The 15,128-nt window shown below is 54.1% G+C and overlaps 1 protein-coding gene across 4 annotated transcripts in view; it reads right to left on the bottom strand.

Annotated features, from left to right (window-relative positions):
- Positions 1 to 15,128, bottom strand: part of RASGEF1C (RasGEF domain family member 1C) — a 116,580-nt gene that overhangs the window by 25,073 nt on the left and 76,379 nt on the right. For 3 of the 4 annotated variants that reach the window (XM_044948514.2, XM_025293972.3, XM_006080757.4), the window contains 5 exons: positions 12,066 to 12,248; positions 11,774 to 11,896; positions 10,500 to 10,637; positions 3,399 to 3,599; positions 2,442 to 2,516 (listed from right to left, as the gene is read on the bottom strand). In XM_044948514.2, coding sequence (XP_044804449.2) covers positions 2,442 to 2,516; positions 3,399 to 3,599; positions 10,500 to 10,637; positions 11,774 to 11,896; positions 12,066 to 12,242 — 714 coding nt within the window. In that variant the 5' untranslated portion in view covers positions 12,243 to 12,248. Of the gene's footprint in view, positions 1 to 2,441; positions 2,517 to 3,398; positions 3,600 to 10,499; positions 10,638 to 11,773; positions 11,897 to 12,065; positions 12,249 to 14,286; positions 14,538 to 15,128 lie in introns of all 4 variants that reach the window. The other variant, XM_025293973.3, reaches the window with a different exon arrangement.

A 15,128-nucleotide genomic window follows, 5' to 3' on the forward strand; every position in this document is an offset into this window, starting at 1 on the left:
GACGCCAGCCCCTGTATGCCCGCTGTTGTACTGTACTGTGATTTTCAAAGTACTGTACTGTAAGATTTAAAATGTTTTCTCTGTTTTTGTGGGTTTTAAAAAATGTATTATTTGTGTGAAAAGTATTACAAACCTATTACAGCACAGTACTATATAGCCAATTGTGTTAGTTGGCTATGTAGGCTAACTTTGCTGGACTTAGGAACAAATGGGACTTACGAATGTGCTCTCAAAATGGAAGTCATTCATATGTAGGGAACTTTCTGTAATTAATCTACATAACCAAAAGTTCTTTGGGGTCCTCCATAATTTTTAAGACTGAAAGTTGTCCTGGGACTAAACCACTTGAGAACTGATGATCTAGAAAAAAATGTACCCTCATACATAGGAAATGGATAAGAATGTTCATAGCAGCAATATCTATAATAGCTGAGAGGCTAGAACACAGAAGTGTTCATTTACAGTAGAGTGGGTAAACAATCATGATGTTTTTCACAATTAAATATAATACTTGGAAATGGCCCAAACCCCAAACAAAACAAAACGGAAAAACAACCGCCTAAGAGCAGCAACGTCTCCTCCCCACTCCTGCTCCCAGGTCCATGATTAACTCTTCAGCGTGCCGGCGTTCCTAGAGATTGTCCACACAGACATACAAACAGATGTGCATTATGCACCCTCCTTTGTTACACAGGTGGTCACATGCTCTTTGTCACTGCTCTTCAGTTTTTCATCTCTCAACAATGGATCTTTGGCAAACATTCCATTTTTGCTGCGTCCTGTGCTTAGTCACTCAGTTATGTCCGACTCTTTGTGACCCCATGGACTGTAGCCTGCCAGTCTCCTCTGTCCATGGGGATTGTCCAGGCCAGAATACTGGAGTGGGTTGCCATGCCCTCCTCCAGGGGATCTTCCCAACCCAGGGATCGAACCCAGGTCTCCTTCATCACAGGCAGATTCTTTACCATCTCAGCCACCAGGGAGGCCCAAGAAAGTGTTAGCCATGTCCAACTCTTTGCAACCCCATGGACTATAGCCTGCCAGGCTCCTCTTTCCATGTAATTGTTTAGGCAAGAATACTGGAAAGTGAAAGAAAGCGAAGTCCTCAGCCGTGTCCGACTCTTTGCGACCCCATGGACTGTAGCCGACCAGGCTCCTCTGTGCATGGGATTTTCCAGGCAATAGTACTGGAGTGGATTGCCATTTCCTTCTCCAGGGGATATTCCCAACCCAGGGATCAAACCCGGGTCTGCCACATTGTAGACAGACACTTAACCGTCTGAGCCACCAGGAAGTCAAGAATACTGGAGTGGGTTGCTATTCCCATTTCCAGGGCATCTTCCCAACACAGGGACTGAACCCAGATCTCCTGCATTGCCGGCAGATTCTCTACCATCTGAGCCACCAAAGATGCCATGCAAATGTCCTTCATTCCATTCTTACAGATGCTCTTATTCTAATAGTTGCATAGCCTTCTATGTATGGATGTATTACGATATTTAATCGAGTCCCTGTGGATGGTATGGTAGTTTGCTTCCAGTCTTTGGTCATAAAACACAGAAAAATATCCCAGATATCCTTGTGTGTACATCTTTGTGTATACATGTGTGTGTGTATACCTGTAGGATAAATTATTAGGTGTGAAAAGGTGGGGTCCAGAGTGTACATTTCAAGTGTTGATTCTATTGCCATGCTGCTCTCCAAAGTGGCTGTGCCAATTTCACCCCCTACTAGCTGTTTGTGAGACTGTCCCTTTCCCTAGACACACACACACACACACACACACACACACACACACAAACACACACACACACTGTTTAGTCTCTGCTTATCCTGGAGGTGAAATGCAATTGTACATTTAGTTTGCACATCTTTTATTAGGTGCCAGGGAAGAAGACATAATATTTCCAGTTCTGCTTCAGATTTAACTCCTTGATAAACACCAAGTATACTGATGGATGGGCTCTCAGAAAGAGGGGCAGGCTCTGAAATTCGGTGTGTAATCCGCCTTCAGAGAGAAGAGTGTGCGCCCTGAATTTCTTGGACAGCATGCATCGACCTGCGTTCCCCAAGTGGCCACTAGAGGGCATTGGTGCCCACCACAACACACCGGGAGGGCACATGGGATCTAGTAGTGGCCTGGGTGTGAACCTCCACCCTCTGACCCACCCAGAGCTTTGGATCATGGAGTGCCCCCAACCCTTGCTGGGTGGCTGACCCCGTCAGGCTCGTCCCGCCCTCCCAGGCTTCCCTGGGACTTAGGGCTGCTGGGATGGGCCCGCCTTAGGCTAGGGGCATGGGTGGAATGGGCACGTCCCCCCCAAGCCCATCTGCTCTGTTCGGGCCCCTCTGGAGCTGGCTGAGCTGGTGCTCTGGGAATCCCACAGAGGGACTCGTGGGTAGGGGTCCCTGCCTGGACAGTCTGTCCACGGGCCTTCTACCTTTGTGCTGGCCAGAGGGTCCTTGTTCACAAAAGCCTGGACAAACTCCTCAGGTCCGATGTGCCGCAGCTGTTCCTGCAGCAGAGAGAAGAGGAGTCAGGAAAAGGAGAAAGGGATGTCCACTGGGCGCCCGGCATGGGCCCACTGCCCTTTTCACGGGGGGGCCCCACAGCCCTGTTCCGGGTTGTCACAGAGCTCAGCACCATCCTGAGGATGTCAGCCTCTCCCTTCCTCTGCCCAGGGGCTGCTGCTTTTCACGGAGGCCAGGTCAGCGTCTCCACAGGGAGTGCTTCTCCTCAAAACTGGGTCATCGCAATGACCTGCTCCCTCCTGGGTAGGCCTGGGGGCTAAGAGCACGGGATTTGGGTCAGAAACGAATGCTGGCTCTGTTCCTCCTGCTGTGTGACTTGTGGCAAATCACTTAAACTAAACCTCTGGGCTTTAGCTTCATTTGTGAAAAGAGAATAATAACAACACCTACCTGGCCGGGGGGTGGGAAGATGAAATGAGACAGTGAATATAAGTCTTGACCATAAAGGCTGTTTGCGCTTCTCTGTAAAGCTGGGGTGGGTGCAGTGGCTGTGTGAGTCCTGGACGGGGGAAACTGAGACCTGGGTTGGGAAGGTGCTAGCTGTGGGGCTGATTACACATCCGGTGGTGTCAGAGCCAGGATATGAACCTCATTCCTCTGTCTGGGGAGGCCTGGACTCAGACAGGCCAGAGGTCAAAGTTAGGCAAGGTTGGTACCTGCAGGCCTTCTATTCCTCGCCCCAGGCATGGGGAGAGACTGCTCCAGAGACAGGGCCCTCTGCAGATGCCAGGGTGGCCCTGAAGGGATGGGCTCAGACCCCGGGTTAGGCTGAGATGAGGTGCGGGACCAGATGGGGGAGGGGTGGCTGGCTATGCTCAGTATTCCAGGCTCTGGGTCTGGGTGGAGGGTGGCACAGGCCTGCTCACCAGCTCCACGTGCGTCAGCTGCTGAGCCAGCATGTAGGGGTCACTGCAGATGCCAAGGAGCTCCCTGTGGATGGAGGCTGGAGGCTTGGTCCTATAGGAGATGGGCTTGTCGGTGCCCAGCAGGCTTTCCGGTCCCTGGCCCAGAGCTGCCAGCTTCTGGTGCAGAGCCTGCAGGAGCTGATGCATCCTCTTTCTGTATGCCTGGAGTGGGGTAGAGATGGTGCTCAGGCTGGGAAACCTGCCTTCACATAGCAATGTCTAAGACAGGAAGGCTTCCCAGCTGACATGGATGGGCTACTCCTAGGTGTACCTACTTGTACCAGGACCCAACTCAGGACAGGCTGGGGTTGGGGCTCACAGGCAAGGCTGGCTGGGGCAAAGGCTGCAGGATCACCAGCAGAAGCTGAGTACAGCACACCTCGGGGAGGAGGACTGGGGTGCAAAGCTGCCCGAGTTGTCTAGGTGGGGCGGGCACTGCCAGGGAGTGGAGGAAGGGAGGTGTGGGACGGGGCCTTCCCTGGATGCTAGCCTTTTGCTTGGCTTTAATAGGTGTCCCTCTTGTCTCCCAGCCTAGCTTAGAGAAGCCTTCCTTGCCCAGCCTTGCTGTCCATCCCCTGCCCCGGGCACTCTTCTCCAGCTCACCCTACGTGACTTCCTTGTGGGACCACTGCAGGAGATGACTGCGGTTGTTTACGGCCCTGCAGTGATAGCTTGGCGGGAGCTGGGAATCTGAGTTGACCTGTGTTACAGCTCTGGGCATGCAGTGGACACTTGATAACCATTTACTGTAGCAACAGGGCCCCTCACCATGCAGCTCAGATGCCCTGGGCTTGGTGCAGGGACCACCCTCCCACCCCACAGTGAAACCAATTATTGCCCCTCAGAGACCCCTATTTCCAAGGAAGGTACATCAGACTAGCTGGGTTTATGGAGCAAGATGTCTTCACCTTCCCAAAGGTCTGTCAGTAACTCACAGAAGAGGCGCCCCCCCATTTTGTCAGCAAATGGCCTCCCCAGAGGTGGATTCAACCCCCTCGAGCTGGGAGCTGGCCTGGGAGCAGCAGTGGGCATCTGGGGTCTGGACTCCTGGCAGCAAAAAGGTGTCAGGCAGGCAGGTGGGGTTTCCAGTGGGGTCTGGTCCCAGATGCCTCAGAAGAAGATGGTGACTAGTCAGTACCGCGAGGTAATTTCCGATAGGAAAAATGCATGTTCTTCATACACACAATCCCAGAGGCATTTTGCAGGTGAGCAACAGGGTGCAGGGCTTGCCTGGGGACCTCAGTAGTTCCTTAAGTCTCTGATGGGGCTCGGAGGAGCGCTGAGGACCACCCCTGTTGGAGATGGTGTCCCCACACTTTATGAAAGTGCTTCTCTGTGGAGTGGCCAGGACAGCTTTGGAAGAGCCCTTGGGACACAGGGAGCCTGATCCTGAACCCAAACCCTAATGCTGACCCTGACTCCCAGAGTCGTGAGGGACAGACCGAGAAGGCAGCCAAGTGTGGGGGTGACCTGAGGTCTCACTTCCCTTTGTTGCCCGTGGGAGGAACACCGCCCTCTCACCTTGAAAGCGAAAGATGCTCTGTCTTGTCCGACTCTTTGTGACCCCATGGACTATACAGACCATGGGATTCTCCAGGCCAGAATACTGGAGTGGGTAGCCGTTTCCTCCTCCAGGGGATCTTCCCAACCGAGGGATCAAAGCCAAGTCTCCTGCATTGCAGGCAGATTCTTTACCAGCTGAACCACAAGGGAAGCCCAAGAACTGGAGTGGTTAGCCTATCCCTTCTCCAGGGGATCTTCCCAACTCAGGAATTGAACTGGGGTCTCCTGAATTGCAGGTGGATTCTTTGCCAACTGAGCTGTCAGGGCTGTATCCCAAAGTATGCTTACCACACATGCTGCCTCCCAGGTTTTCATCTGAGTGCCAGGAAGACAGCGAGTCAGGTCCAGCCAGAGTCAGCCCCAGTGACACATCGGTCAGCAGTGGGCCCCTACACCTCCACCCACCCCTCATGTCTCTCTGCTACTCAGTCTGGAGGGGCCTACACTGGCTGTCGAGTTCCTGCATCTCCCACTCAGCCCTCCACCACCCACCTGACTCCACTCTCATCACCAGGCTGACTCTCGCTGTCACCGAGGACCTCCTGTCATGAGAGCCAGGAGGTAATTTCTCAGGCAGCGTCTGCCTCAGCTCCCCAGCTCTCCTGCTCTGGGCTGTCTGTGGGCTTGCTGGTTGCCCTGTGGCTGCATGCCAGGTTCCTCCTGCCTCATCTCCTCCTCTCTTGATCATCCTCTGTGCTTCACTCCTGTGTTTTCTGGTTCGCCTCCAGCATGTCGTTTAGTGTGGGCAGTGTGTGGACAGTGTTCTCCTCTGATCTCCAGAGCCACGTGGGCAAGGACACCCAGACCAGACACATGCCATCAGAAGTCACGCTGCCCTCCACAGGGCTGCCCGCTCCGCCTGCTGCCTGTCTCAGGCTCCCGGGTTGGAGCCATCCTCAAACCACCTTCTCCCTCAGGCTGCTGCAGACCATCCGCAGCCCTCTTGATTTTGCTTGCTTCCATTCCCGTGTCTTCCGCCACGGTGTATGTGGTCTAGGCCACGGTCGTTTCCCTGGTGGCTGCAGCCGCAGCCACCTCAGTGGGCCCCGTGCATTCCCGCCAGCCTCTGTCCACTCCACCCTGCCGCAAGAGCGTTCTGTTCCAAACACACATCTAACCACTGCACCCTCCTTCCCTAAGCTGTTGCAAAGACAAAAGCCCAGCATGGCTCAGGGATCCTGAGGTCAGCTCTGGCTGTGCTCAGTGGCCTTCATGTAGCCCTTGCTCCTCTTCTCCGTGCTCCAGACACAGGCCACCACCCCCCCACCCCTCTGACCCACTGTCTCTCCTGCCCCACCGCCAAGGCAGGACCTGTAGCCTTCTTCCTCTGAGCTCCATTCCCTTCTTTCACAGTCCTTGCCCAAGCCTCTCATTAAAGTACCAGCTCCATGAAGGCGACGCTGGGTCTCTCTTTGCTGGTGCCCAGAATGAACAGGAGGGACCCACACACATTAGTGGATTGGACAAACCTGGCCTTCACCTGCTTGTCAGCCTCTCCAAGGCAGACTGCAGAGCCTACTGAAGTCAAGGATGAAGTGTGTCTGTGGCTATAGTTTGATACAGCCACGCACTGCCCCTATTTTTAAAAATATGCAAACGATGTAGTAGGCCTTGTTTCTGTAGAACCCATATCCACTCCAAATCGCCACTGACTATGTGCTAATTCATTTAAAAATTTTCTAGTGGTGTTAACCTCAAGCTTATCTGTTGGGCTTTTTTTTTTTTTTTTGGTGAATCTGAATGTGGGGAGGGTATTTGACCTTCTCTTTGACCTTGTCTCGTTTGCTCAGTGATCTCCACACCTTGTGGATGCAGGCTGCGTGATCTTGGTGAATGCAGGCAGGCCTGGGGACCTACCCCCCAGAAAGCCCAGGTGTTCCTTGTTGCTGTCCGGGCCTACCTCTGGAGCCCCGGCCCACCCTGCAGCCTCAGCTCCCCCAGTGGCGGAGGACAGGGGCCGGACTGTTTTCTCTGTTGTTCTCAGTTCTCACAGTGCCGCCCGCTGCGTGCAGAGCCGGCTATCAGCGTGGAGGTCGCTGTCGCAGGGCGGCCTGGGTGAGGGGTAGCGCTCTCCAGGTACTTCCAAGTTCTCCTGGACCCAGCGTTTTGTGATTAGGGTCGGTTTCCAACCAGACAAGAAAAGACCCTTGTTTTCTAAAGTTCCTGAAAGCTCCCTTCTGAGTGAGCCTGTGGCCGACGTCCAGCAGCACAGGCAGGAGCTCTGCACCCATCCATCACCAGCTTGTTCTCTAAGTTGGCAGCCGCCACCTGTGGCCCCGGGGAGCCGGCAGACAGCCGTGTGAGTCGGAGAGCAAGGCTGGTGACCGAGAGGGCTGCCCGTCCAGTCTCCTGAGCGGCCAGTGCGTGTGGCCAGGGGACTGCAGTTCCCCGCCCTGTCTCTCTCAGCAGGTCTCTGACCCTCTAGGCCTCCCTGGGGCCCCCCTCATCTCTTTCAGCTTCGGCATCACCAAAAGGTGAAACTGCCGGGTTTCTTGAGGTGAAATGGCTGAGCCCAACCTCTAGGGGGGGCATGGGAGCCACCGTCTAAGGCAGGGTTTCCTGCCCAGCAGAGGGGCACCCAAAGACGGAGCAGCTCAGACTCCACAGGCACGGACAGGGCCTCCTCGGAGCCCCTCCAGCCCCTTGTTCCCGGCTACTGAGAGGTGGTGGGGAGCACAGGGGGAACGTGAGGCTTCCGGGAGATGGCAGGGAGTCAGGCGGAAAGAGAAAGGCTTCCCCTTTCACAGCCACTTTGACGGGGAAGCCCCGCTCCCCACTGGCCTGCCCTACCTCCTTCACATTCCTGAACAGCGCTGTTTTCCTCACCATCCTGCGACGGAGGGATTATCATCTTCCCTCTTACAGAAAATAATTTCGGGCCCAGAGAGGTTAGGTAACCCCAAGACACAGACGCTCTGGAAACACTCGTGCTTTCCCCACTGTTTGTGCTCTACACTTCATATCATTTGACCCTATCATCTCTGTGTAAGAAATCTTTTACAAGATGATTCCGAAATATTTTTGGAGCAAAATATATAATGTCTATGATTAAAAAAAAAAAAAACATTTGGAGGGAGGGGGGAAGTGTGTGAAAGCAGAGAAGAAACGAGTTCGGCCAAATGTTGATAACGGATGAATCTAGGCGATGAGCACACGGGACTTCATGGTTACTACTATCTATATTTGTATATTGGAGAAGGAAATGGCAACCCACTCCAGTATTCTTGCCTGGAGAATCCCATGGATGGAGAAGCCTGGTGGGCTATGTGTGAAAAGTTCCGTAACCAAGTTTCATAAAAGTTAAAAATAATCCCCATGTGCCTGGGTTTTGGAAAGAACTTGTTCCTCATCATAGCTTAGGTTTACCAAGTGCTGAAATACAAGCACAGGGGACTGCAGGGACTCTGCCTCAGACCTGTGTGATGGTAACAGTTATAATCTCCGTTTGACTGATGAGGAAACTAATTTGGAGAGGGGAAGCACCTCGCCCAAAGTCACACAGCTGTGGGCTCAGAAGGTCTGACTCTGACCTCAGGTTCTGAGTCCCGTGGGTCCTGACTTACCAGTTTGGTTCAGAGCTCACCAACTCCTTTCTCAGCTGAGACTTTGCCTGTGCTGGGAAGGGAGCAGCCTGCAGGCTGCCTGAAGCATCAGGAAAGGGAAGCAACGTCTACCGCACATCCCCTGGGAGCAAGTGCTTTCTGAAGAGGGGCAATGTGGGACTCACAAAGACAGATGGGGCATCCCTGGCCGATGCCTGGCTGGGTGGCATGGGGACTAGGGAATCTCAGCTCCGGTTTACATCACTTAGCTTACCTAACTGTATGGGAAGGGATGAGAAATTCCCTAAATGAATTACTTCAGCTCTGAAAATCCACACCTGGTGGATGACTGCTTTCAACAGTCCGTTCACAGGTCTTGGCTGTGTCTTATTTTCATCCACTCAGTGGTTAGAACAGATTTCCCAGCAGATTCTTGAGGGTGTAGTGAGGAGGCGCTACTTCTCAAAGAAATAAGCCCAGGACTTGCACCTGTCCCAAAGCCCTGTGGCCAGAATGGCAGGGTCTGCCTCTGAAATGGCTCTGCCAATGGAGAGGCAGGCCTGACAAGGGCAGATAATCCATCTTGTCAATGGCTTAGACTTCACACTGCTTAAAGGCCTACTGTTGGGGGGTGGGGGTGGAGATAAAGCAGAGGACTGGGCTCTCATCCCCCTACAAACCCTCTACTCCATCCATCCATCCATCCATCCATCTACCGTCTCTGTATCCATCTATTTTCCGTCCATCTGTGATGCCCACCTCCCTTTTATAAAGTCACCAACAGATCCATCAATTCATTTATCTACCCTTCCTCCGTCCATTCCAACATTTGTCCTCATCCATCTACCCACTCCTCCATCCATCCACCCACCTTCCCATCCATGTTCTCACCGACACCCACACGCACACCCATCCACCTATCCATTCTCCCACCCTCCCATCCATCTGTTCATCCATCTACCCACTCCCTAGTTATCATTTCCGCCTTTCTCCTTCAGTCTTTCCATCAGTCTTCCACAGCCACTTATCTTATTAATCTCCCTGCCTACCCAACCGCCCAAACATCTCTCTTCCCTCCTCCACTCACCCATCAAAGTAGCCAACTATGTAGCAAACCGCTCAGCATTTCCCCTTCCTGCCTCCTTCTCTTAATCCATCCAGTCATGGAGCCTTCCCTCAACATTTCCTGCTGTACCTAAGCCAAGTGTCATAATCAATCCCCAGATGGATCAAGGGATGCAGAGGAGGAGATGACCTTCATCTCATCAAGCTCTCAGAACATCTCACTTGCCTGCTCTGTCTCTGAATCTGCCCCAGGGCAGGGCCTCCCTTTCTGAGCCTCATTAGGCCTCGGATTTCGCAGCTTCCTGTTGCTCAGCCTGCCTTAGCAGTTTCCCTTGGCTCCTGCGGCTTTGGGTTCAGACCCACTGTGGGGCTATCAGCTTGCCACATTCGGTGTCTTCCCAAGACAAGCGACATGCACTCCCCTCTGTGTTCTCACCCCAGTTCTGGGAGGTAGGGAGTTTTGTTCCTCTTTCACCTTTAAGTGCCTTCCCCAGAGTAATGGAGCTGGGAGAACAAGGGCAAGGTGTGGTGTGCAGAGGCACCTGATGCCCAGTACACAGGCTGCCTCCCAAGCTACTGGGGAAGAGGCTTCTGCCAAGCCAGCCTGCTGGGTCACTGACCTGACCAGGCAGCTGTGAGAGCCCTTCGCTTGCCATCTGATGAGACCAGGATAGGAGAGAGCTCAAGAGCCCAGGTCTAGACCTAGAGGCCTGGTTTCCCTGCCAGCTCTGCCAGTGCCTGATTCTCTGATGGGGCAGGAAGGGGGTGATTTCAGAGGGGCCCCAGGGTGCGGGTGGGGAGATGAGGGCCCAGAGGCCAGCCTGGGAATAGGCTCAGGGCCCAGGTGTGAGGGTGGAGACAGGTTGAAAGGACTCTGGCCTGACTCGCCCACCTCGTCACAGGGGGCAATGCGGCCCACCACGTCCTTCAGGTGACTGATGGTTGACTCCTCCTGGAAATCCCGCGGAAACGTCTCTGTCCACTCGGCCAACAGCTGGAGCAGTTTGGGGCCAAACTTCCGGACCCGGGCCTGCAAGGCAAGCCAAGGGTCATCTGCGTTTGGTGAGGGCTGCTTGGGAGGTGGGGGGTCACAGCGGTCCCTGCCTCAGCCACTCACTGTGCAAGTGGGCTGCCCAAGGGCAGCAGCGATGGCTGGGGGCAGGTGGGCTTCTCCTTCCCCTGTCCCAGGAGACAGACGGGCATGGGGGCTGACCACGGAGAGTGGAGGGGGCAGACGCATGTGTGGAATGGGGGTCACCGCTTACTCATAACCGCCAGTCCTCCTATCTCCCTTTCTGTGGTGATAGCATCTCAGTTTGCCTGTAGGGGGCCCCCTCTCCCTCATTTCCAGCTGGCCCTACCCCAGGGCTTCAGGAACATCCCAGATCAGTGCTGGCCAGTCAGGGCATGGCATTGGCCCACAGAGGGGCATGACACCTAAGCTAAGCCAACGAGATCAGGATCTTTATTGGAATCTTCTTTCCATAGGATTGGTAAGGGTAGACCAGGACCCTGGACCACGGAGGCCACGTGTCACCAGGCAGAGAACTTGCCTTAGCAAGAGAGAGGCTGGCCCAGAGGAAAACAAAGCAAGGGGTCTTAGGGAGAAAGACCGCTGATGCTTGAGGCCCTGGAGCCAGCAGTAGCTCGAGACTGCAGTTATGTGAGCCAGTGAAGTCCCTTGGCCTTAGGTCAGTTGAAATCAGGTTTCTGTCACTGGACAGTGGAACCCTACTGACTCATGTATAAATAGACAGTCGCAGCCCTTGGGATACAGCGAGGGACAGAGGAAAGGATGTGGGGCGCTGAGGGAAGGCTGAGCCATCAGCGGACCAGCAGAAGAAGAAAGGATCGAACAGAAGATGCGGGGGGCAGGCAGGGCAGCAGGTACTGCAGGGCCACCCCCGGCCACAGCTGCGCCTCTCCTCGTGATCCTCTGGGGGCCCAGGTCTGGGCTGTGTGAGCCCAGGGGCTCCCCTAAGACCCTGGAAAACAGCACTGGGGTTAAAGACTCTGACTCTGCCCTTCTGGCTCTGGGCTTCAGACAAGTCAGAAGCCCCTGGCAGGTGAATAGGGGCAATCTCTGCCTATCCAAGATACTGATTCACAGGGCATGTCAGGGAGAGCAGCACACTCGGAGGCCCGCTACCCGGCCCTGCCTCTCACCTTGTCCAGCACTGGCTTGTCCAGCTGCTGCTGCTCAATGCACATGTGGCAGACCCGGGCCAGGAGCTCCTGGGGCTCGATGAAGAGGCGCGAGCTCAGCAGGAAGGTGAAGATGTAGGCTTTCTGCGGGGACACAGGAGAAAGGCAGCACGTGATCACAAGGCCCGGGAGGTTGTGCCTCCCAGCCCCTGCGCCCCCAGGCCCAGCCAGCCCCAGCTCTGCTGTCTATCCCGGACATGGTGGGACAGAGCCCATTTTGCTACCCCTCCTCCCCACTGGGTGGATCACCCACCTCAGGGTAGTAGTCAGCGGTGGGTACCAGGTGCTGGATCAGGGTGTCCAGGGAGGCTGAGGATGGAGCTCCACCCAGGAGGAGCTGCCCAGCCTGCTCGCCGTCCGTGGACTCGGTCAGGGGTGGGCCGAGGTTGCCCGGGGTGACCATGTCGGATGCGCTGAGTGTCTGGGGCATGCCCACCTGCAATGGCAAGGTGGCAGTTGGATCTGCTGATCTCCCAGGATCCCTGGCTGGGCAGGCCCTGCCTCCCATAGGCACTTCTGTGCCCACTTGAGCCCAGTGATCACTTCCTGGGAGGTCTGCCAGGGATGGCAGCTCCCCAAGCCACTGCATCCCCCAGGAGCCATCTCTGTTTCATTATCAGTCCTGGCCATTTAGGAATTGACTGCTTCCAGTGTCGAGTCTTACAGCGAAGGTTGCTTTTGACCAGGCTTAGACAATCAGCATATTTGCCGTACTGTTGGCCACAAGAATGAATCAGAAGTGGACCTGATCCTAACTAGAGGGTACAGATGCAATCCTAGAACTTGTGTGACACTTGAAAGCTCTTTCCCCTAGGTCCCTGAGCTGATGCAATGGCACTGTTGGGACCATCTTGTCCCTCAAGGAGCCAGGAAAGCACGTTCCTGAGTTCCGTGGCTGAGGCCTGGATCCTGCTGTGCCCGAAGCTGCTCTGTGGACTGCTCCATAACATGAGTGTGTTTGAGCTTCTCTCAGGTGCAGCCTCCACAGCTTGGCCTTCCAGGTCTTTGCGATAAGAACCCACTGACTTGTCCAGCTGTCTTCCCCTGCAGGAAGGCTTTCCCATCATCTTCAGTCCTCCATTCCCTCTGGCCATGGCTGAAAGCTTCCCTGCAGCAACCCCGTCAAGGCTGGGCCTGCCTTCTGGTGGAGTCAGAAGCCTCTCCTTGTCAGCACTGCGGAGTGCTTGGGGTGCAGCCAGCACCGCAAGAAAAGTCTCCAGCCAGACCTCCTTCAGGTGGGGCCAGAACAGGCATGTCTTCTGATCCAGTAGGTCAAGGGCCCGGCCTGCAGCAGGGGCCCATCCATGAGAGTGCAGTGGACAGCGCTTCCTCTCTCAGGCTCTACATATATCCCTGTTGACCAGTCTTCCTGAATGAAGCCTTTGGGGCAGGTGTGGCAACAAGTCCTGGCCAAGCCTGTGACTGATTAACCATCCCCCACGTTACATTCAAGTTGCCCCCACAGTCTTAACTGTGGAGTCCTGCAGGCTCACTCCAGGGGCCTTCCAGGGATTCATCTCCCCATCACCCTGCTCACCTTACCCTGCCATACCCCCCTGGCAGACCCTGGCCCCAACCTGTTTCTGAATTCTGTCCTCTGGGTGACCTGGCCCTGAAAGTAGATACAGAAGGACTTGGAGAGTCCAAGCTGAGGTTGGGTACCAGACGGAGCCCCACAGAGGGATGTCCTAAGGGCACACGGTGTGGGGGGACAGGGACTGGGGGTGTGGGAACCAGTGGAGACAGCAGCCTGGGCAGCCCCAGCTTTGTTTCATCTTTCCAGCAAAGTTGTAAGTGTCCAGTTTTCAGCTGATGAAACTAAACATTTCACAAAATTGTCTCCTGTCCCTCAGTGGGCAAGTGGCTGCACGTGTGGACATACGGAGGCTGCCAATGCTCAGTGGGGTATGCTGGTCAGCTCTGGGGTGGGTGCCGCCTTTGCCTCTCATGCAAAGCCCCAAACTGGAGCCACTAGATATTAACAGAACCCTTGTGAGGCCAGCAAGTTTTGCTTTCTCCTGCCAGACACCTGGGATCTTCTCCCTGGAACCTGTTCCAAATCGCAGTTAGAAATGACATCTCTGGGTCCTGGGTGGCCAGTCTACAAGACCCATTCTGCTCCCACCCCCAGCACTGGCCATTGGCATAAAAAGGCTGCCATAAATGGAACTCTGAAGAACCCATGGAAGAAATGTGTGTAGCTGGCCAGTGCAGGGGACAGGAGAAGAGATGCTCCCTCAAGCATCCTTTCCTGAGTGGGCACTGGGTCTGGCCTGACCAAGGGGACAGAGGGAGAGGACAGTCCTAGAAAGTGACCCTGAAGAGCGCCTTTGTGCACTGAGAACAGGAAGAGAATCTCTCCTTTGCCGTTTATGGAGAGGAGCCGCTAAGAGTAAGTACACAAAGCGCTCAGCACAGTACCGGGCTCGGAGAAGAAAGGGCCACCAGGGTCAGCCCTCCCCACAGGCACTCACCACCTGCAAGGGCCTAGGACACCATGTGAGAAGCAATTCCAAATGCCAATGGAGATCTGTGCCAGAAAGCCTTGTCGACAGTACTCCTGTGCTTCTCCAGGTTGTCCGAGCTGGCTGTGGCCTAACGGCCCTCTACCCTGCTCCTCCAGCTTTGTGGCTGGTGCTCCTGAAACCAGCTATCAATAGCTGCTGGCGATTATCCTTGCGGTAGGTCACAACTTCAAATCAGGGTCACGTCTGCCTTTGCTTTCCTGTGTAGTAGACATTTACACGTTTTCATATTTGAATTCCAATCTTTCTTCCTTCTCTTCCATTATATCTTTTTCAAAAATTGTTAAGCATATAGTTATTTATTTGCTTAATGTAAAATTTACCATTTTAATTATTCATTTTTTTGCTTTTTAAAACAATTTTCCTAAAATATAATTCACATACCATAGAGCCCACTCACTCAGTGAACAATTGAGTGTTTTTAGTATATTCACACAGTTGTCCAACCCTCACCACAAGCTAATTTTAGAATACTTTTGTCACTCTCAGGAAAGAAACCCTCATCCCCTTAGCAGTTACTAGGAAATCAGCCACAAGCTGGTGGTCATCAAACTACCACTAATCTACTTCCTTTTTCTCTACAATGTAGTAATCAAAAAACGTTCCAGAAGAAAAGTCCTGGTCCAGTGGTGTCACTGGTGTGCATGGGTGCTAAGTTGCTTCAGTCATGTCTGACTCTTTGCAGCCCCAACTGCAGCCCGCCAGACTCCTCTGTCCATGGGATTCTACAGGCAAGAATACTGGAGTGGGTTGCCATGCCCCACTCCAGGGGGTCTTCCCAACCCATGGAT

Source organism: Bubalus bubalis, chromosome 9 (genome assembly GCF_019923935.1).
Source record: "Bubalus bubalis isolate 160015118507 breed Murrah chromosome 9, NDDB_SH_1, whole genome shotgun sequence".
Classification (NCBI taxonomy): domain Eukaryota; kingdom Metazoa; phylum Chordata; class Mammalia; order Artiodactyla; family Bovidae; genus Bubalus; species Bubalus bubalis.